A 17,333-nucleotide genomic window follows, 5' to 3' on the forward strand; every position below is an offset into this window, starting at 1 on the left:
AGGCTCACTAGCTGTAACTGATGCCGTTCTTTCAAGCTTGTATAGACGCAAACAATCGGCCTTGTGGCGCAACGGTAGCGCGTCTGACTCCAGATCAGAAGGTTGCGTGTTCAAATCACGTCAGGGTCAGCTGATTTACAGAACACATTGTGGCAAATGGGTTCTCAAAATGGGAATAATTTCTCTGGTGTTATTAACAATTTGCTGTATTCTGAGGCTCACTAGCTGTAACTGATGCCGTTATTTCAAGCTTGTGTATATGCAAACAACCGGCCTTGTGGCGCAACGGTAGCGCGTCTGACTCCAGATCAGAAGGTTTGTGTTCAAATCACGTCAGGGTCAGGGTTGTCTTTATTAGACGGTCGGTAAGTCTTGATCAAAGAGTTTATGCCGTGAAAGTATAATTTTCCACTAATCAGACACGATCTACTGGCAATAAATAACATCATGTAAGCGGTTTTATTTTGCATTTTTTAAGGCCTTGTGGCGCAACGGTAGCGCGTCTGACTCCAGATCAGAAGGTTGCGTGTTCAAATCACGTCAGGGTCAGCTGATTTACAGAACACATTGTGGCAAATGGGTTATCAAAATGGGAATAATTTCTCTGGTGTTATTAACAATTTGCTGTATTCTGAGGCTCACTAGCTGTAACTGATGCCGTTATTTCAAGCTTGTGTATATGCAAACAACCGGCCTTGTGGCGCAACGGTAGCGCGTCTGACTCCAGATCAGAAGGTTGCGTGTTCAAATCACGTCAGGGTCAGGGTTGTCTTTATTAGACGGTCCGTAAGTCTTGATCAAAGAGTTTTTGCCGTGAAAGTATAATTTTCCACCAATCCCACACGATCTACTGGCAATAAAGAAGGTAATGTCAGTGGTCTTACAGAGCTGTATTTCAGACCTTGTGGCGCAACGGTAGCGCGTCTGACTCCAGATCAGAAGGTTGCGTGTTCAAATCACGTCAGGGTCAGCAGTTTTGTAGACTACATTGTGGCAGACGGGTTCTGCCGTGTTTCTGCCGTGAAACTATAATATTCCAATATTTGCATAATATCTACTGGCAATAAATAACTTCATCTCAGTGCTCTTGATGAGCAGTATTTCAGACCTTGTGGCGCAATGGTAGAGCGTCTTACTCTGGATCAGAAGGTTGCGTGTTCAAATCACGTCAGGGTCAGCTGATTTGTAGCTGAAACTATAATATTCCAATATTTGCATAATATATATTGGCAATAAATAACTTCATCTCAGTGCTCTTGATGAGCAGTATTTCAGACCTTGTGGCGCAATGGTAGAGTGTCTTACTCTAGATCAGAAGGTTGCGTGTTCAAATCACGTCAGGGTCAGCAGATTTGTAGACTACATTGTGGCAGACGGGTTCTCAAAATGGGAATAATTTCTCAGATGTTATTATTTTTTTGCTGTAATTCTGAGGCTCACTAGCTGTAACTGATGCCGTTCTTTCAAGCTTGTATAGACGTAAACAATCGGCCTTGTGGCGCAACGGTAGCGCGTCTGACTCCAGATCAGAAGGTTGCGTGTTCAAATCACGTCAGGGTCAGGTATTTCTATAGTAGTCATTCTTTAAGTCATTATCTAAGAGTTTCTGCCGTGAAACTATAATATTCCAGTATTTGCATAATATCTACTGGCAATAACTATCTTCATCTCAGTGCTCTTGATGAGCAGTATTTCAGACCTTGTGGCGCAACGGTAGAGCGTCTTATTCTAGATCAGAAGGTTGCGTCTTGTAATCACGTCAAGTTCAGGCAATTCTCCAGTAGTCATTCTTTAAGTCATGATCTAAGAGTTTCTGCCGTGAAACTATAATATTACAATTATCAGACACTATCTACTGGCAATAAAGAAGGTAAAGTCAGTGGTCTTAAAGAGCAGTATTTCAGACCTTGTGGCGCAACGGTAGCGCGTCCGACTCCAGATTAGAAGGTTGCGTGTTCAAATTACGTCAGGGTCAGCAGATTTGTAGACTACATTGTGGCAGACGGGTTCTCAAAATGGGAATAATTTCTCAGATGTTATTATTATTTTGCTGTAATTCTGAGGCTCACTAGCTGTAACTGATGCCGTTCTTTCAAGCTTGTATAGACGCAAATAATCGGCCTTGTGGCGCAACGGTAGCGCGTCTGACTCCAGATCAGAAGGTTGCGTGTTCAATTCACTTAAGGGTCAGGGTTGTCTTTATTAGACGGTCGGTAAGTCTTGATCAAAGAGTTTTTGCCGTGAAAGTATAATTTTCCACCAATCCCACACGATTTACTGGCAATAAAGAAGGTAATGTCAGTGGTCTTACAGAGCTGTATTTCAGACCTTGTGGCGCAACGGTAGCGCGTCTGACTCCAGATCAGAAGGTTGCGTGTTCAAATCACGTCAGGGTCAGCAGTTTTGTAGACTACATTGTGGCAGACGGGTTCTGCCGTGTTTCTGCCGTGAAACTATAATATTCCAATATTTGCATAATATCTACTGGCAATAAATAACTTCATCTCAGTGCTCTTGATGAGCAGTATTTCAGACCTTGTGGCGCAATGGTAGAGCGTCTTACTCTGGATCAGAAGGTTGCGTGTTCAAATCACGTCAGGGTCAGCTGATTTGTAGCTGAAACTATAATATTCCAATATTTGCATAATATATATTGGCAATAAATAACTTCATCTCAGTGCTCTTGATGAGCAGTATTTCAGACCTTGTGGCGCAATGGTAGAGTGTCTTACTCTAGATCAGAAGGTTGCGTGTTCAAATCACGTCAGGGTCAGCAGATTTGTAGACTACATTGTGGCAGACGGGTTCTCAAAATGGGAATAATTTCTCAGATGTTATTATTTTTTTGCTGTAATTCTGAGGCTCACTAGCTGTAACTGATGCCGTTCTTTCAAGCTTGTATAGACGTAAACAATCGGCCTTGTGGCGCAACGGTAGCGCGTCTGACTCCAGATCAGAAGGTTGCGTGTTCAAATCACGTCAGGGTCAGGTATTTCTATAGTAGTCATTATTTAAGTCATTATCTAAGAGTTTCTGCCGTGAAACTATAATATTCCAGTATTTGCATAATATCTACTGGCAATAACTATCTTCATCTCAGTGCTCTTGATGAGCAGTATTTCAGACCTTGTGGCGCAACGGTAGAGCGTCTTATTCTAGATCAGAAGGTTGCGTCTTGTAATCACGTCAAGTTCAGGCAATTCTCCAGTAGTCATTCTTTAAGTCATGATCTAAGAGTTTCTGCCGTGAAACTATAATATTACAATTATCAGACACTATCTACTGGCAATAAAGAAGGTAAAGTCAGTGGTCTTAAAGAGCAGTATTTCAGACCTTGTGGCGCAACGGTAGCGCGTCCGACTCCAGATTAGAAGGTTGCGTGTTCAAATCACGTCAGGGTCAGCAGATTTGTAGACTACATTGTGGCAGACGGGTTCTCAAAATGGGAATAATTTCTCAGATGTTATTATTATTTTGCTGTAATTCTGAGGCTCACTAGCTGTAACTGATGCCGTTCTTTCAAGCTTGTATAGACGCAAACAATCGGCCTTATGGCGCAACGGTAGCGCGTCTGACTCCAGATCAGAAGGTTGCGTGTTCAATTCACTTAAGGGTCAGGGTTGTCTTTATTAGACGGTCGGTAAGTCTTGATCAAAGAGTTTTTGCCGTGAAAGTATAATTTTCCACTAATCTGACACGATCTACTGGCAATAAATAACATCATGTAAGCGGTCTTATGCCGCTTTTCCACTGCATGGTACCAGCTCGACACGACTCGACTCGACTCGACTCAGCTCGCCTTTTTTGCGTTTCCACCGCGATCTAGTACCTCAAGTGGCTGCTTTTTCTAGTACCGCCTCGCTCTAGGTTCCAAGCGGCTGAGCCGATGCTAAAAGGTGACGTCGGCAGACGGCCGGCCACTGATTGGCCAGAGAGTGTGACGAAGTCACGAGAGCGACATGGCAACCATGCTGGTAACGATAGAACAGCCATAGTAGCGCCGCAGCCAACATATTCCACTTCTTCAACATGCCAGCTAATAATACGAACACGAATACCATCGCATCGATGTTCTCCATTGTTGTTATGTGGGTTCTGTCCATGTGTGGGTTACGTAGGTGTTGTTTGCGTCGCGTACAAAAATACGTCACGGCCCTTTCGCGCAGACGACCCCGCCCACGTCCCGGAGGTACTATTTGCGGTGGAAAAGCACCCGCGCTGCTACCGTGTCGAGTCGTGTCGAGTCGTGTCGTGTCGAGTCGAGCTACATGTGCGGTGGAAAAGCGGCATTATTGTGCATTCTTTAAGGCCTTGTGGCGCAATGGTAGCGCGTCTGACTCCAGATCAGAAGGTTGCGTGTTCAAATCACGTCAGGGTCAGCTGATTTACAGAACACATTGTGGCAAATGGGTTATCAAAATGGGAATAATTTCTCTGGTGTTATTAACATTTTGCTGTATTCTGAGGCTCACTAGCTGTAACTGATGCCATTATTTCAAGCTTGTGTATATAAAAACAACCGGCCTTGTGGCGCAACGGTAGCGCGTCTGACTCCAGATCAGAAGGTTGCGTGTTCAAATCACGTCAGGGTCAGGGTTGTCTTTATTAGACGGTCCGTAAGTCTTGATCAAAGAGTTTTTGCCGTGAAAGTATAATTTTCCACCAATCCCACACGATCTACTGGCAATAAAGAAGGTAATGTCAGTGGTCTTACAGAACTGTATTTCAGACCTTGTGGCGCAACGGTAGCGCGTCTGACTCCAGATCAGAAGGTTGCGTGTTCAAATCACGTCAGGGTCAGCAGTTTTGTAGACTACATTGTGGCAGACGGGTTCTGCCGTGTTTCTGCCGTGAAACTATAATATTCCAATATTTGCATAATATCTACTGGCAATAAATAACTTCATCTCAGTGCTCTTGATGAGCAGTATTTCAGACCTTGTGGCGCAATGGTAGAGCGTCTTACTCTGGATCAGAAGGTTGCGTGTTCAAATCACGTCAGGGTCAGCTGATTTGTAGCTGAAACTATAATATTCCAATATTTGCATAATATATATTGGCAATAAATAACTTCATCTCAGTGCTCTTGATGAGCAGTATTTCAGACCTTGTGGCGCAATGGTAGAGTGTCTTACTCTAGATCAGAAGGTTGCGTGTTCAAATCACGTCAGGGTCAGCAGATTTGTAGACCACATTGTGGCAGACGGGTTCTCAAAATGGGAATAATTTCTCAGATGTTATTATTTTTTTGCTGTAATTTTGAGGCTCACTAGCTGTAACTGATGCCGTTCTTTCAAGCTTGTATAGACGTAAACAATCGGCCTTGTGGCGCAACGGTAGCGCGTCTGACTCCAGATCAGAAGGTTGCGTGTTCAAATCACGTCAGGGTCAGGTATTTCTATAGTAGTCATTCTTTAAGTCATTATCTAAGAGTTTCTGCCGTGAAACTATAATATTCCAGTATTTGCATAATATCTACTGGCAATAACTATCTTCATCTCAGTGCTCTTGATGAGCAGTATTTCAGACCTTGTGGCGCAACGGTAGAGCGTCTTATTCTAGATCAGAAGGTTGCGTCTTGTAATCACGTCAAGTTCAGGCAATTCTACAGTAGTCATTCTTTAAGTCATGATCTAAGAGTTTCTGCCGTGAAACTATAATATTACAATTATCAGACACTATCTACTGGCAATAAAGAAGGTAAAGTCAGTGGTCTTAAAGAGCAGTATTTCAGACCTTGTGGCGCAACGGTAGCGCGTCCGACTCCAGATTAGAAGGTTGCGTGTTCAAATCACGTCAGGGTCAGCAGATTTGTAGACTACATTGTGGCAGACGGGTTCTCAAAATGGGAATAATTTCTCAGATGTTATTATTATTTTGCTGTAATTCTGAGGCTCACTAGCTGTAACTGATGCCGTTCTTTCAAGCTTGTATAGACGCAAACAATCGGCCTTGTGGCGCAACGGTAGCGCGTCTGACTCCAGATCAGAAGGTTGCGTGTTCAATTCACTTAAGGGTCAGGGTTGTCTTTATTAGACGGTCGGTAAGTCTTGATCAAAGAGTTTTTGCCGTGAAAGTATAATTTTCCACTAATCTGACACGATCTACTGGCAATAAATTACATCATGTAAGCGGTCTTATTGTGCATTATTTAAGGCCTTGTGGCGCAACGGTAGTGCGTCTGACTCCAGATCAGAAGGTTGCGTGTTCAAATCACGTCAGGGTCAGCTGATTTACAGAACACATTGTGGCAAATGGGTTCTCAAAATGGGAATAATTTCTCTGGTGTTATTAACAATTTGCTGTATTCTGAGGCTCACTAGCTGTAACTGATGCCGTTATTTCAAGCTTGTGTATATGCAAACAACCGGCCTTGTGGCGCAACGGTAGCGCGTCTGACTCCAGATCAGAAGGTTGAGTGTTCAAATCACGTCAGGGTCAGGTATTTCTATAGTAGTCATTCTTTAAGTCATGAGCTAAGAGTTTCTGCCGTGAAACTATAATATTCCAATATTTGCATAATATCTACTGGCAATAAATAACTTCATCTGAGTGCTCTTGATGAGGAGTATTTTAGTCCTTGTGGCGCAATGGTAGAGCGTCTTACTCTAGATCAGAAGGTTGCGTGTTCAAATCACGTCAGGGTCAGCAGATTTGTAGACTACATTGTGGCAGACGGGTTCTCAAAATGGGAATAATTTCTCAGATGTTATTATGTTTTTGCTGTATTCTGAGGCTCACTAGCTGTAACTGCTGCCGTTCTTTCAAGCTTGTATGATCGCAAACAATAGGCCTTGTGGCGCAACGGTAGCGCGTCTGACTCCAGATCAGAAGGTTGCGTGTTCAAATCATGTCAGGGTCAGCAGATTTGTAGACTACATTGTGGCAGACGGGTTCTCAAAATGGGAATAATTTCTCAAATATTATTATTTTTTTGCTGTATTCTGAGGCTCACTAGCTGTAAATGATGCCGTTCTTTCAAGCTTGTATAGACGCAAACAATCGGCCTTGTGGCGCAACGGTAGCGCGTCTGACTCCAGATCAGAAAGTTGCGTGTTCAAATCACGTCAGGGTCAGGGTTGTCTTTATTAGACGGTCCGTAAGTCTTGATCAAAGAGTTTTTGCCGTGAAAGTATAATTTTCCACTAATCTGACACGATCTACTGGCAATAAATAACATCATGTAAGCGGTCTTATCGTGCATACTTTAAGGCCTTGTGGCGCAACGGTAGCGCGTCTGACTCCAGATCAGAAGGTTGCGTGTTCAAATCACGTCAGGGTCAGCTGATTTACAGAACACAATGTCGCAAATGGGTTCTCAAAATGGGAATAATTTCTCTGGTGTTATTTACATTTTGCTGCATTCTGAGGCTCACTAGCTGTAACTGATGCCGTTATTTCAAGCTTGTGTATATGCAAACAACCGGCCTTGTGGCGTAACGGTGTCTTTATTAGACGGTCCGTAAGTCTTGATCAAAGAGTTTTTGCAGTGAAACTATAATATTCCAATATTTGCATAATATCTACTGGCAATAAATAACTTCATCTCAGTGCTCTTGATGAGCAGAATTTCAGACCTTGTGGCGCAACGGTAGAGCGTATTACTCTAGATCAGAAGGTTGCGTGTTCAAATCACGCCAGGGTCAGCTGATTTACAGAACACATTGTGGCAAATGGGTTCTCAAAATGGGAATAATTTCTCTGGTGTTATTAACATTTTGCTGTATTCTGAGGCTCACTAGCTGTAACTGATGCCGTTATTTCAAGCTTGTGTATATGCAAACAACCGGCCTTGTGGCGCAACGGTAGCGCGTCTGACTCCAGATCAGAAGGTTGCGTGTTCAAATCACGTCAGGGTCAGGTATTTCTATAGTAGTCATTCTTTAAGTCATGATCTAAGAGTTTCTGCCGTGGAACTATAATATTCCAATATTTGCATAATATCTACTGGCAATAAATAACTTCATCTCAGTGCTCTTGATGAGCAGGTTGAGCAGGTTGCTCCAGATCAGAAGGTTGCGTGTTCAAATCACGTCAGGGTCAGGTATTTCTATAGTAGTCGTTCTTTAAGTCATTATCTAAGAGTTTCTTCCGTGAAACTATAATATTCCAATATTTGCATAATATCTACTGGCAACAAATAACTTCATCTCAGTGCTCTTGATGAGCAGTATTTCAGACCTTGTGGCGCAACGGTAGAGCGTCTTACTCTAGATCAGAAGGTTGCGTGTTGTAATCACATCAAGTTCAGGCAATTCTCCAGTAGTCAATCTTTAAGTCATGATCTAAGAGTTTCTGCCGTGAAACTATAATATTACAATTATCAGACACTATCTACTGGAAATAAAGAAGTTAAAGTCAGTGGTTTTACAGCGCTGTATTTCAGAACATGTGGCGCAACGGTAGCGCGTCTGACTCCAGATCAGAAGGTTGCGTGTTCAAATCACGTCAGGGTCAGCAGATTTGTAGACTACATTGTGGCAGACGGGTTCTCAAAATGGGAATAATTTTTCAGATGTTATTATTTTTTTGCTGTATTCTGAGGCTCACTAGCTGTAACTGATGCCGTTCTTTCAAGCTTGTGTAGACGCAAACAATCGGCCTTGTGGCGCAACGGTAGCGCGTCTGACTCCAGATCAGAAGGTTGCGTGTTCAAATCACGTCAGGGTCAAGGTTGTCTTTATTAGACGGTCCGTAAGTCTTGTTCAAAGAGTTTTTGCCGTGAAAGTATAATTTTCCACTAATCTGACACGATCTACTGGCAATAAATAACATCATGTAAGCGGTCTTATTGTGCATACTTTGTGGCGCAACGGTAGCGCGTCTGACTCCAGATCAGAAGGGTGCGTGTTCAAATCACATCAGGGTCAGCTGATTTACAGAACACATTGTGGCAAATGGGTTCTCAAAATGGGAATAATTTCTCTGGTGTTATTAACATTTTGCTGTATTCTGAGGCTCACTAGCTGTAACTGATGCCGTTGTTTCAAGCTTGTGTATATGCAAACAACCGGCCTTGTGGCGCAACGGTAGCGCGTCTGACTCCAGATCAGAAGGTTGCGTGTTCAAATCACGTCAGGGTCAGGTATTTCTGTAGTAGTCATTCTTTAAGTCATGATCTAAGAGTTTCTGCCGTGAAACTATAATATTCCAATATTTGCATAATATCTACTGGCAATAAATAACTTCATCTCAGTGCTCTTGATGGGAAGTATTTCAGACCTTGTGGCGCAATGGTAGAGCGTCTTACTCTAGATCAGAAGGTTGCGTGTTCAAATCACGTCAGGGTCAGCAGATTTGTAGACTACATTGTGGCAGACGGGTTCTCAAAATGGGAATAATTTCTCAGATGTTATTATTTTTTTGCTGTATTCTGAGGCTCACTAGCTGTAACTGCTGCCGTTCTTTCAAGCTTGTATGGACGCAAACAATCGGCCTTGTGGCGCAACGGTAGCGCGTCTGACTCCAGATCAGAAGGTTGCGTGTTCAAATCACGTCAGGGTCAGGGTTGTCATTATTAGACGGTCCGTAAGTCTTGATCAAAAAGTTTTTGCCGTGAAAGTATAATTTTCCACTAATCTGACACGATCTACTGGCAATAAATAACATCATGAAAGCGGTCTTATTGTGCATTCTTTAAGGCTTTGTGGCGCAACGGTAGCGCGTCTGACTCCAGATCAGAAGGTTGCGTGTTCAAATCACGTCAGGGTCAGCTGATTTACAGAACACTTTGTGGAAATGGGTTCTCAAAATGGGAATAATTTCTCGGTGTTATTAACAGTTTGCTGTATTCTGAGGCTCACTAGCTGTAACTGATGCCGTTATTTCAAGCTTGTGTATATGCAAACAACCGGCCTTGTGGCGCAACGGTAGCGCGTCTGACTCCAGATCAGAAGGTTGCGTGTTCAAATCACGTCAGGGTCAGGTATTTCTATAGTAGTCATTCTTTAAGTCATGATCTAAGAGTTCTGCCGTGAAACTATAATATTCCAATATTTGCATAATATCTACTGGCAATAAATAACTTCATCTCAGTGCTCTTGATGAGCAGTATTTCAGACCTTGTGGCGCAAAGGTAGAGCGTCTTACTCTAGATCAGAAGGTTGCGTGTTCAAATCACGTCAAGTTCAGGCAATTCTCCAGTAGTCATTCTTTAAGTCATGATCTAAGAGTTTCTGCCGTGGAACTATAATATTACAATATTTGCATAATATCTACTGGCAATAAATAACTTCATCTCAGTGCTCTTGATGAGAAGTATTTCAGACCTTGTGGCGCAATGGTAGAGCGTCTTACTCTAGATCAGAAGAGTATCAGACACTATCTACTGGCAATAAAGAAGGTAATGTCAGTGGTCTTAAAGAGCTGTATTTCAGACCTTGAATAAGTTAGACAAGACAAATTAAGAACAAAAAAAAAAACATCCACATAACTTAAAAGATAGTCAGACGGTGCCATCCTACACACACACACACACACACACACACACACACACACACACACACACACACACACACACACACACACACACACACACACACACACACACACACACACACACACACACACACACACACAGCAGGTCTTACCCCGAACTGTCATTTTGAGGTGGCAGGGAGTTCGGTGTATCAAGCAGGTGCACCAACACTACAGATTGAAGGGAGCTATTTAGATGGAGTTGCAGCCATATGTTAAGCTGCATTTGCAATCAGGTTCAGAGATCAACGGCAGTGAAAGTCAAACACCAAAGAAGGACCACTAAATTGCTGCAACATGGATGGTTTGACAGATTAAGGTTTTTCCTGAAATGTACCGAATCATTTAGTGCTTCATATGGGTGCATAGCATACGTAATTAAATATTACCCACTAGATTTCTGGGGTTTCCAGGTAAACTGAATAGGGTTACAATGTTGGCAACAAGTGTGAATGTATGCGTGTCTTATTAAGTGTAACATGAACATTGGATGAGACCCTTTGGTCCTCAGTGTATCCTTCCCCTGTCTATCTGTGTGAGTGTGCGTGTGCATTTCTCATTTTGGACCCAACCAGACACTATACAACATGGAGGTTTAATACTGAGGTCTAACACCGTCGAGGCATAGCTTTGACATTTGAATGAGCCATTCAGAAAAACTCCTACGCTTATAAAAGCCTAACTCGAGTGCGGTGAGGAGCCACGAGGTGCCATCGCCTCAAAATGAGGCGATGGCACCTCGAACCCTCCCAAATGGAACGCCAAATCACATTGAACCCTGACTTCCTTTCCTGAAGACGGCCACTTCCTCCCCGGAGGCCAATGTCCTGTAGAGCGCAGAGAGCTCTTCCTGTTTGGGCGCTTGGGACTCTGGCGTGCACGGGATGTCAAAGTCCGACGACACTTGAGAGTCTGGCAATTCCGCCCGCTCCCCCGTCTGCACGCTCCGGCTGTCTCCCATCCCCCTCGGAGACCCGCCATTGGTCGATGGACGGACCCCTGCCCCGCCCTCCTCCCCCTGCTGCTGTGGCTTGGATAGGAGGATCAAGGTGTCGGGCAAAGGCGCCGTGCCGCGGTCCGGTCCGACGGGATGGATCGGTGACTTGGGCCGGCGATTGAGGGGAACCGGTGCCCCTCGTCCCGCGCCGTCGACGGCTTCGTCGGCGCTCTCGGCGTCGCTGAAGAGCTCCGGGGTCTGCGAGCCGGTCAGCCTGGAGGGGGAGGACGAGCTCCGAGCCGAGCAGCAGGACTGGGAGAGGCTGGTGAGGCTGCCCTGGCTGTCGGGCAGCGCGTCCGCCGTGAAGAAGTCGTCCCACTTCGGACGCGGCGGGCCCGCGGCTCGGTCCACGGCCCCGACTCCGCCCTTCCCCTCCGCGACTCCCGTCGTCCGCCGTTCATCTCCCACCTCCTCGTCCGCCTCCTTTCCGGACTCTGCTTCGAGGGCGGGATTAGTCACCGTCTCCCCGTCGTCCCCCGCCTCCTCTTCCTCCTCCTCCACCTCGTCGCCGTCCTCTTCGTCGTTGGACTCGGTGCAGTCTATGTAGCCGAGCGTGGAGAGGGAGGCCGTGGCGGCGTGGTCGTTCAGGGGAAACGGTTCCTCTGCTACGGGGATGTCCCTCAAAGTGCTCCCCTCCTTCACTGGAATATAAGTGAACAACAAGCAGGTCATTAAAAACCAGGGCAGTACCAACAATGTTCGCAAGGGCCAACATTTTTCGTATAAAACTATAGAGGAGAATAGACGAATAACATAATCAACCCAAAAAATATATGAATAACTTAGTAGTAGTTCAATATAAAAGATCCCTCACCATGGTCCTTCTCTTCCTGGTTCAGTGCCATCTTCTTCCTCATTGGGGCTAAATTCGAACCCTCAAACAGCCCGTCACCGCTGTCAGAATCTACACATCACACACAAAATGTTGATCCCAAAAATTAAACAAAGAGCTAATTTGGGAGGGCAAAATAATAACCCACCACGGAACGGGTGACAATGGATGCGTATGGTTTTAGGGTGTAGGTGTGTGTGTGTGTGTGTGTGTGAGCAGGTCTCACCGTACACAGGTTTCTCTGCCCGGGTGCGTTTCAGCTCTCCTAGGGGTCTGTATAAGAACACTGCTTGCGACGCCTGGTTCCTGCAGAGGGGCCTCAACCTGGACCCCAGAGGATACACGTCGCAATGTTCATTTATCCACCATTTTGAAATACTTACAGAAAAAATACGGAAAAATGTGATCTGGGCGCATCAGGTCAAAGAGAATATACATAATATTGAATACATTAAATTACTTAATTGGAACGCAAACAGAATCTTTTCTGTCCTTTTCTTGGAATATTTTGACAATTTCTCTACGTTTTGTAATAGAAAACAGCTGGACTCACAAATCGGTGACTTCTCCTAGGGTGCGTCCGAGAGGTATCACACTGGGGTAGATGTTGATTGGCTGGAGGTAAGCCAGGAAGTCCTTGAGCTGCGTGATGGAGAGACTAGTCTTTGCACTGCACTTGAATGGAGTAATACACGATACATTTACTGCAATGTCATTCCTGGGTCTTATAGTGACAGTGGTGTATTGCAGATTAGTTCATATGAACAAATTACTTGGCTTGTACTTGCCAAGTCACCATCTCTAGTGGCCACTTATGTACTGGGAAAAGTCTATGGGAGTGTATTAAGTGTGAGTAATTCCATTCATTCTGAATAAAGCATTACAAGCAATAAAATTAATCTTCAAATAAGATCATAGGATCAAATAGGACATACATATTATTGAAAATGTGAAGTCACAACAGTTATTCGCCAAAAACAACTGCTCCGAACACAGTGTTTTTACATCTTGTACACTAGGCCAATAGTAGTAATGTAATATATGTTAACATCGTTATAGTACCTCAGAGTAGGACGAGTGGAAGCTGAAGCAAGCTCTGTAGGAACTGCCTCCCGTTCTGGAAAAACACAAACCAACATTGGTATTTCCTCAAATATTACCGTTCCTTTTGAGAAGGAGATTTCAACAAATACGTTGGCTGCAGTCAAAACCCAATATAAGAAGTACTGTAACAAAGCATTTATTTTATGTGACCATTTTTGTGCATAATGGTAAATCAGTTGTATACAATCTTCTTACAGAGAGTTATGACCCATGGTCGATGTTGGCGTGTTCTCAACACAAATAACTCTTTCTTTGTGTTGGTCCACCTATAGTTTCTTGGTTAATTGGTCATCTTTTGTGTTGTTAGGTTGAAATCTTTAGCAGGTGTAAGCTGCCTGTAATATGAAGGCCAGCGTGGAAATACCAGAGGCCAACTCCATCAATTTTCGTAGTTCTGAGTCATGTTATTTTGTAATCTATCATCTTAGAACCTGAGGTGGCAGTGGTCGTAACAGGAGAGAGAGTGTGTGTGAGACTCCAAAGGGATCTCTTACTTGACGACAACGCTGTTGCTCTTCCTGCTCCTCTCTCCGAACCACATGGTGGACGGTTTGATGCTTATGATGTGAAGCGGTGTGCCGTCGGGGGCAACCGATCCGCACGGCAACCGGTTGCCAGGCATAAAATCTTCCATCTGAACATGTACACCCAGACACATGGACAGTTTGTTTCCAGTTTGATGGCTGGGAGATGAAAGCAACTTAAATGTGGAAAGAGCATTTACAGAATCCAATTCAAAGGGAAATCGGATTTTTAAGGTGTGAGCTCGTCACTTCAGGCTAAACTGACTGGACAAACTATATGAGTGAGACTGCTTCAGTGATCTCAATAGACCAACGGTTCTAACTAACAGGTTGCCTAGCATCATGACCCTCTGTGTGTGTGTGTGTGTGTGTGTGTGTGTGTGTGACCTTGGGGTAACGGCAGGCGTGGATCTGCACTCTTCGGTCCGTTGTCAGATAGCTCAGAATCTCGGGCATCTTCTTAAACATTTCCAGACAGTTCACGTGGATCTGCCGGACGGACACGGACACGGACACGGACACGCACACACACACACACACACACACACACACACACACACACACACACACACACACACACACACACACACACACACACACACACACACACACACACACACACACACACACACACACACGTTTAAACTCAAACATGTCCGAAGGTCGATGTGTATTATGTAAGTGTGGTTGTATTAAATGTGTGTTTGGCCGTCACCTGAGTATTGAACTCCTCTCCCAGGTTGGTAAACAGGTATTCGTATCCGTAAGCAGCTTTACAGTTGAGCCACACAACGTGGTAGGCACTCTTGCTGATCCAGTTACCGATCAGTTCTCGTATCCCACTCAAACAGGCCTCCTATTTCACACAAAGATGCACACGCACATACATATCGTCATCAATAAAATGCACCTATAAATCCATTCCAAGTACAGATTAAAACCCACCCAAACTCCTCAGCACTGATTTGATGACTCAGTCATTGAAACAAATGTCTTCATTATTTATGTGCCTAACATAACATACTAACAGTTCACCTACCCGACTAGGAATCTGGTAGAAGCGGGGATCCATAAAGGTGGTGTCCAGATATACACTCTGGATGTCTTTCACCCTGCGTGCATACAGGAGCAGTATATGAAACACACAGAATAATGTATTGGGTTAGTTAATAAGCAACGGCAAAATGACAGCATAAAACACCTTCACAGGCACACATCCTAAACAGCAGTAGAGAGCTACAGCCTGAAAAGGGGAACAGGCAGTTTCAATAAATTAATAAATAAATAGATTTAACGAGTCACTGAGCTGAGTTTGAATCAAATCTGTAGTGTCTGCTTTAGATACTGGCACCTGCAAAATCGTTATATAAAAAAAACGTTTGACGAGAGCGTTGCGAGCCTCGAGATTGAGGGCAGCTGTGTGGGGGTCCTACCTGGTCCCGGAGTGCAGCAGCTCTATGCGAGAGGCGTCCCCCTCGGCCAGCCGGAAGTCTCCCGTGTACAAAACGTTCCCCCTGGACCCTTCCAGCAGAAACCTACACCGACCAAGAAACACAGGTCATCACGGGTCAGCATTGAGTCGGAAGGCCACGCTGTGCTGTAATGCACCGTGGGTCAGGAGTCTGTCTTTGAGACTTGGAGATTCTGGGACACTGATCTCACATGACAGAGCCCGGACAGTGGCCGGCGGTCAGGAGCGTCACCAGGAGGTCTTCCTTCTGGGAAGCACAGACGAGGAGGAGGAGGAACACCAACGAAACACAGATAAGGAGACTGAAGCTTAACCTCCGACGCAGATGCTTGGAGGAAAATGGTCCCGTTTAGCTATTTTCTACTATAAAAAAAGGATTCGTGCATGCGAGGGAAAACTGTAGGCTGCTATTTTTTTGAAACCGCCACAAATTATTCCCATTTGCATTGCGAAAAAACATATTCCTGAGATTATTCATAAAAATTGTTTTTTGTTGTATGTACGTACATGGATGTAAAAACATACATTCAATTTGTGTGTAAACCCTCTTGTTTTACCTCTCCTGATGCTTCGTCCACCAGGTAGATCTGAGTGGGGCTGTCCAGCTCCAAGGGAACCTACCACACAACACAGCCTGTCAAATACGGAGAAGGCCTATGTCTTTAAAGTAATGATTGACATACACAAAACCAACTCTAAAATCCTATACACACATAACTTTGTTTAAAGGACATGATGATGCAAAAGCCTATTTCATGCTTCTTATTCAATTGTCATCTACCATGGAGGGCAAAAACAAGTGTGTGGCAGTGTGTCGGTGCTTGCTTACAATGCGCTCTTCCCAGAAGGCATATTTGGGATTGCTCAACAGAAGTTCTTTTGTAACAAATGAACAGTAGAGTTTGATAGTTCGACTGGAAGAGAGAAAACAAGGCATGTTATCAGATCACACGCAATGGCTGTTAAGTCCTCAAGAGAACAACGCGCATTTCTAAACCAGTCAATTAGGTAAGCTACTTGGATACAGGCTGTTACATCTCCTCTCCCCTCACCTGAATTTAAGTTTCCTCTTTAAGAATGGCCCTTTAAGTCCTCTCATGTGATCTAATGGGGAGCATAACACAGCACAATAAAGAAACATTAACAATTGGGCAACAATTAGGCGATGAAAAGATACCAAGTTTCTTTATTACATTTGTCATCTGCGTGTTGCTGTCCTGCCTAGAGAACCTCCCACCTTTGTGACAATGAGAGAGGAAATATGCCCGTGCATGTAAATTTTCCTTATCGAACCGGTCAAGCGAAATGGTTGGATACTCCTTCATCCGACCCGCAAAAGAGCTCATGATTCTGACAATGTCGGAATGCTCTAATCAGTAAAGAATACAACGTCTAATCAGACGAGGACCCCGCTTTGAAACCTCCCCCCAAAACATAGCTACTTCCTTGTTATGTGTCATTTGACGGTCTAACCGGCAAGACCGCCCTCTAGCGGCAGATGAATGAAATGGCACGGTTCTCAGAGGGAGAGGAGTCAGGCCCACTCAGAACCACCTTCCTAGCAATCTCCATCAACCACCACATCCACACACGAGCATTTCTCCAATATATTGCAAGTAATTTTGAATGTTGTTGAAATGGTTGAAGAAACGGATTGCCCATCCAAACCTTCACAACGTCCTGCAAAGTTAACCAACCTATCTTTTGCTAATTTAATTGTAATTTATTTTAGCCGATTCATTCAGCACAAATGCTGAGCCCCATAGGAAAACAGCGAGATAGCCAGCGCTGCTAGAACACTGTGCAACATATTGCACTATATAGTAGTGATTCGTAATTGCACTATATCCTAAGCCAATCAGAGTGCTTTTTACATTATATAATCACGCACTGCCTAAGTCATCTATTTGACTTAGCGATTTCTTACGC

At 44.3% G+C, this 17,333-nt stretch overlaps 1 protein-coding gene and 28 non-coding genes across 31 annotated transcripts; 28 read left to right on the forward strand and 1 right to left on the reverse strand.

The window, feature by feature from the left end:
* The first annotated feature begins 57 nt into the window (after positions 1-57).
* Positions 58-129, forward strand: trnaw-cca (transfer RNA tryptophan (anticodon CCA)). The gene has a single exon. It is a non-coding gene; the product is annotated as a tRNA-Trp (tRNA).
* A 142-nt stretch (positions 130-271) lies between these two features.
* trnaw-cca (transfer RNA tryptophan (anticodon CCA)) lies at positions 272-342 on the forward strand. Its single transcript has one exon. It is a non-coding gene; the product is annotated as a tRNA-Trp (tRNA).
* Positions 343-477: 135 nt separating this feature from the next.
* On the forward strand, positions 478-549 carry trnaw-cca (transfer RNA tryptophan (anticodon CCA)). The gene has a single exon. It is a non-coding gene; the product is annotated as a tRNA-Trp (tRNA).
* A 142-nt stretch (positions 550-691) lies between these two features.
* On the forward strand, positions 692-763 carry trnaw-cca (transfer RNA tryptophan (anticodon CCA)). The gene has a single exon. It is a non-coding gene; the product is annotated as a tRNA-Trp (tRNA).
* A 135-nt stretch (positions 764-898) lies between these two features.
* trnaw-cca (transfer RNA tryptophan (anticodon CCA)) lies at positions 899-970 on the forward strand. Its single transcript has one exon. It is a non-coding gene; the product is annotated as a tRNA-Trp (tRNA).
* A 519-nt stretch (positions 971-1,489) lies between these two features.
* trnaw-cca (transfer RNA tryptophan (anticodon CCA)) lies at positions 1,490-1,561 on the forward strand. The gene has a single exon. It is a non-coding gene; the product is annotated as a tRNA-Trp (tRNA).
* A 557-nt stretch (positions 1,562-2,118) lies between these two features.
* trnaw-cca (transfer RNA tryptophan (anticodon CCA)) lies at positions 2,119-2,190 on the forward strand. Its single transcript has one exon. It is a non-coding gene; the product is annotated as a tRNA-Trp (tRNA).
* A 135-nt stretch (positions 2,191-2,325) lies between these two features.
* On the forward strand, positions 2,326-2,397 carry trnaw-cca (transfer RNA tryptophan (anticodon CCA)). Its single transcript has one exon. It is a non-coding gene; the product is annotated as a tRNA-Trp (tRNA).
* Positions 2,398-2,916: 519 nt separating this feature from the next.
* On the forward strand, positions 2,917-2,988 carry trnaw-cca (transfer RNA tryptophan (anticodon CCA)). Its single transcript has one exon. It is a non-coding gene; the product is annotated as a tRNA-Trp (tRNA).
* A 342-nt stretch (positions 2,989-3,330) lies between these two features.
* On the forward strand, positions 3,331-3,402 carry trnaw-cca (transfer RNA tryptophan (anticodon CCA)). Its single transcript has one exon. It is a non-coding gene; the product is annotated as a tRNA-Trp (tRNA).
* Positions 3,403-4,307: 905 nt separating this feature from the next.
* trnaw-cca (transfer RNA tryptophan (anticodon CCA)) lies at positions 4,308-4,379 on the forward strand. Its single transcript has one exon. It is a non-coding gene; the product is annotated as a tRNA-Trp (tRNA).
* A 142-nt stretch (positions 4,380-4,521) lies between these two features.
* Positions 4,522-4,593, forward strand: trnaw-cca (transfer RNA tryptophan (anticodon CCA)). The gene has a single exon. It is a non-coding gene; the product is annotated as a tRNA-Trp (tRNA).
* A 135-nt stretch (positions 4,594-4,728) lies between these two features.
* Positions 4,729-4,800, forward strand: trnaw-cca (transfer RNA tryptophan (anticodon CCA)). The gene has a single exon. It is a non-coding gene; the product is annotated as a tRNA-Trp (tRNA).
* A 519-nt stretch (positions 4,801-5,319) lies between these two features.
* Positions 5,320-5,391, forward strand: trnaw-cca (transfer RNA tryptophan (anticodon CCA)). The gene has a single exon. It is a non-coding gene; the product is annotated as a tRNA-Trp (tRNA).
* A 342-nt stretch (positions 5,392-5,733) lies between these two features.
* trnaw-cca (transfer RNA tryptophan (anticodon CCA)) lies at positions 5,734-5,805 on the forward strand. Its single transcript has one exon. It is a non-coding gene; the product is annotated as a tRNA-Trp (tRNA).
* A 143-nt stretch (positions 5,806-5,948) lies between these two features.
* On the forward strand, positions 5,949-6,020 carry trnaw-cca (transfer RNA tryptophan (anticodon CCA)). The gene has a single exon. It is a non-coding gene; the product is annotated as a tRNA-Trp (tRNA).
* Positions 6,021-6,155: 135 nt separating this feature from the next.
* On the forward strand, positions 6,156-6,227 carry trnaw-cca (transfer RNA tryptophan (anticodon CCA)). The gene has a single exon. It is a non-coding gene; the product is annotated as a tRNA-Trp (tRNA).
* A 142-nt stretch (positions 6,228-6,369) lies between these two features.
* On the forward strand, positions 6,370-6,441 carry trnaw-cca (transfer RNA tryptophan (anticodon CCA)). Its single transcript has one exon. It is a non-coding gene; the product is annotated as a tRNA-Trp (tRNA).
* Positions 6,442-6,790: 349 nt separating this feature from the next.
* On the forward strand, positions 6,791-6,862 carry trnaw-cca (transfer RNA tryptophan (anticodon CCA)). The gene has a single exon. It is a non-coding gene; the product is annotated as a tRNA-Trp (tRNA).
* A 142-nt stretch (positions 6,863-7,004) lies between these two features.
* trnaw-cca (transfer RNA tryptophan (anticodon CCA)) lies at positions 7,005-7,076 on the forward strand. The gene has a single exon. It is a non-coding gene; the product is annotated as a tRNA-Trp (tRNA).
* Positions 7,077-7,211: 135 nt separating this feature from the next.
* On the forward strand, positions 7,212-7,283 carry trnaw-cca (transfer RNA tryptophan (anticodon CCA)). Its single transcript has one exon. It is a non-coding gene; the product is annotated as a tRNA-Trp (tRNA).
* Positions 7,284-7,788: 505 nt separating this feature from the next.
* trnaw-cca (transfer RNA tryptophan (anticodon CCA)) lies at positions 7,789-7,860 on the forward strand. Its single transcript has one exon. It is a non-coding gene; the product is annotated as a tRNA-Trp (tRNA).
* Positions 7,861-8,385: 525 nt separating this feature from the next.
* On the forward strand, positions 8,386-8,457 carry trnaw-cca (transfer RNA tryptophan (anticodon CCA)). The gene has a single exon. It is a non-coding gene; the product is annotated as a tRNA-Trp (tRNA).
* A 142-nt stretch (positions 8,458-8,599) lies between these two features.
* On the forward strand, positions 8,600-8,671 carry trnaw-cca (transfer RNA tryptophan (anticodon CCA)). The gene has a single exon. It is a non-coding gene; the product is annotated as a tRNA-Trp (tRNA).
* A 341-nt stretch (positions 8,672-9,012) lies between these two features.
* Positions 9,013-9,084, forward strand: trnaw-cca (transfer RNA tryptophan (anticodon CCA)). The gene has a single exon. It is a non-coding gene; the product is annotated as a tRNA-Trp (tRNA).
* Positions 9,085-9,433: 349 nt separating this feature from the next.
* On the forward strand, positions 9,434-9,505 carry trnaw-cca (transfer RNA tryptophan (anticodon CCA)). The gene has a single exon. It is a non-coding gene; the product is annotated as a tRNA-Trp (tRNA).
* A 135-nt stretch (positions 9,506-9,640) lies between these two features.
* trnaw-cca (transfer RNA tryptophan (anticodon CCA)) lies at positions 9,641-9,712 on the forward strand. The gene has a single exon. It is a non-coding gene; the product is annotated as a tRNA-Trp (tRNA).
* A 140-nt stretch (positions 9,713-9,852) lies between these two features.
* Positions 9,853-9,924, forward strand: trnaw-cca (transfer RNA tryptophan (anticodon CCA)). Its single transcript has one exon. It is a non-coding gene; the product is annotated as a tRNA-Trp (tRNA).
* A 286-nt stretch (positions 9,925-10,210) lies between these two features.
* On the reverse strand, positions 10,211-17,282 carry dclre1c (DNA cross-link repair 1C, PSO2 homolog (S. cerevisiae)). 3 transcript variants are annotated; one of them, XM_056589529.1, is made up of 15 exons: positions 16,598-16,677; positions 16,457-16,508; positions 16,234-16,318; positions 15,962-16,021; positions 15,596-15,651; positions 15,367-15,468; positions 14,973-15,045; positions 14,649-14,789; positions 14,321-14,422; positions 13,904-14,043; positions 13,368-13,422; positions 12,859-12,947; positions 12,532-12,629; positions 12,288-12,377; positions 10,213-12,114 (listed from the first exon to the last, which is right to left on the reverse strand). In XM_056589529.1, exons 2-15 carry the CDS (start codon positions 16,501-16,503, stop codon positions 11,243-11,245), a joined length of 2,010 nt encoding a protein of 669 aa, XP_056445504.1. In that variant the 5' UTR covers positions 16,504-16,508; positions 16,598-16,677; the 3' UTR covers positions 10,213-11,242. The 3 variants fall into 3 exon arrangements, with proteins under 3 accessions (XP_056445505.1, XP_056445504.1, XP_056445503.1); XM_056589528.1 differs by having other exon boundaries at positions 10,215-12,114; positions 16,642-17,282; XM_056589530.1 differs by lacking the exons at positions 15,596-15,651; positions 16,598-16,677 and having other exon boundaries at positions 10,211-12,114.
* Positions 17,283-17,333: the final 51 nt, after the last annotated feature.

Source organism: Gadus chalcogrammus, chromosome 4 (genome assembly GCF_026213295.1).
Source record: "Gadus chalcogrammus isolate NIFS_2021 chromosome 4, NIFS_Gcha_1.0, whole genome shotgun sequence".
In the NCBI taxonomy this organism is placed as follows: Eukaryota; Metazoa; Chordata; class Actinopteri; order Gadiformes; family Gadidae; genus Gadus; species Gadus chalcogrammus.

Coding starts and splice junctions, on each gene's coding strand:
- dclre1c (XM_056589528.1), bottom strand. CDS start 16,750: ATGAGCTCTTTTGCGGGTCGGATGAAGGAGTATCCAACCATTTCGCTT. Junction 15,469..15,595: donor CACTGTCCGGGCTCTGTCAT/GTGAGATCAGTG, acceptor TGGTCGGTGTAG/GTTTCTGCTGGAAGGGTCCA. Junction 14,044..14,320: donor ACGCCTGCCGTTACCCCAAG/GTCACACACACA, acceptor GTACATGTTCAG/ATGGAAGATTTTATGCCTGG.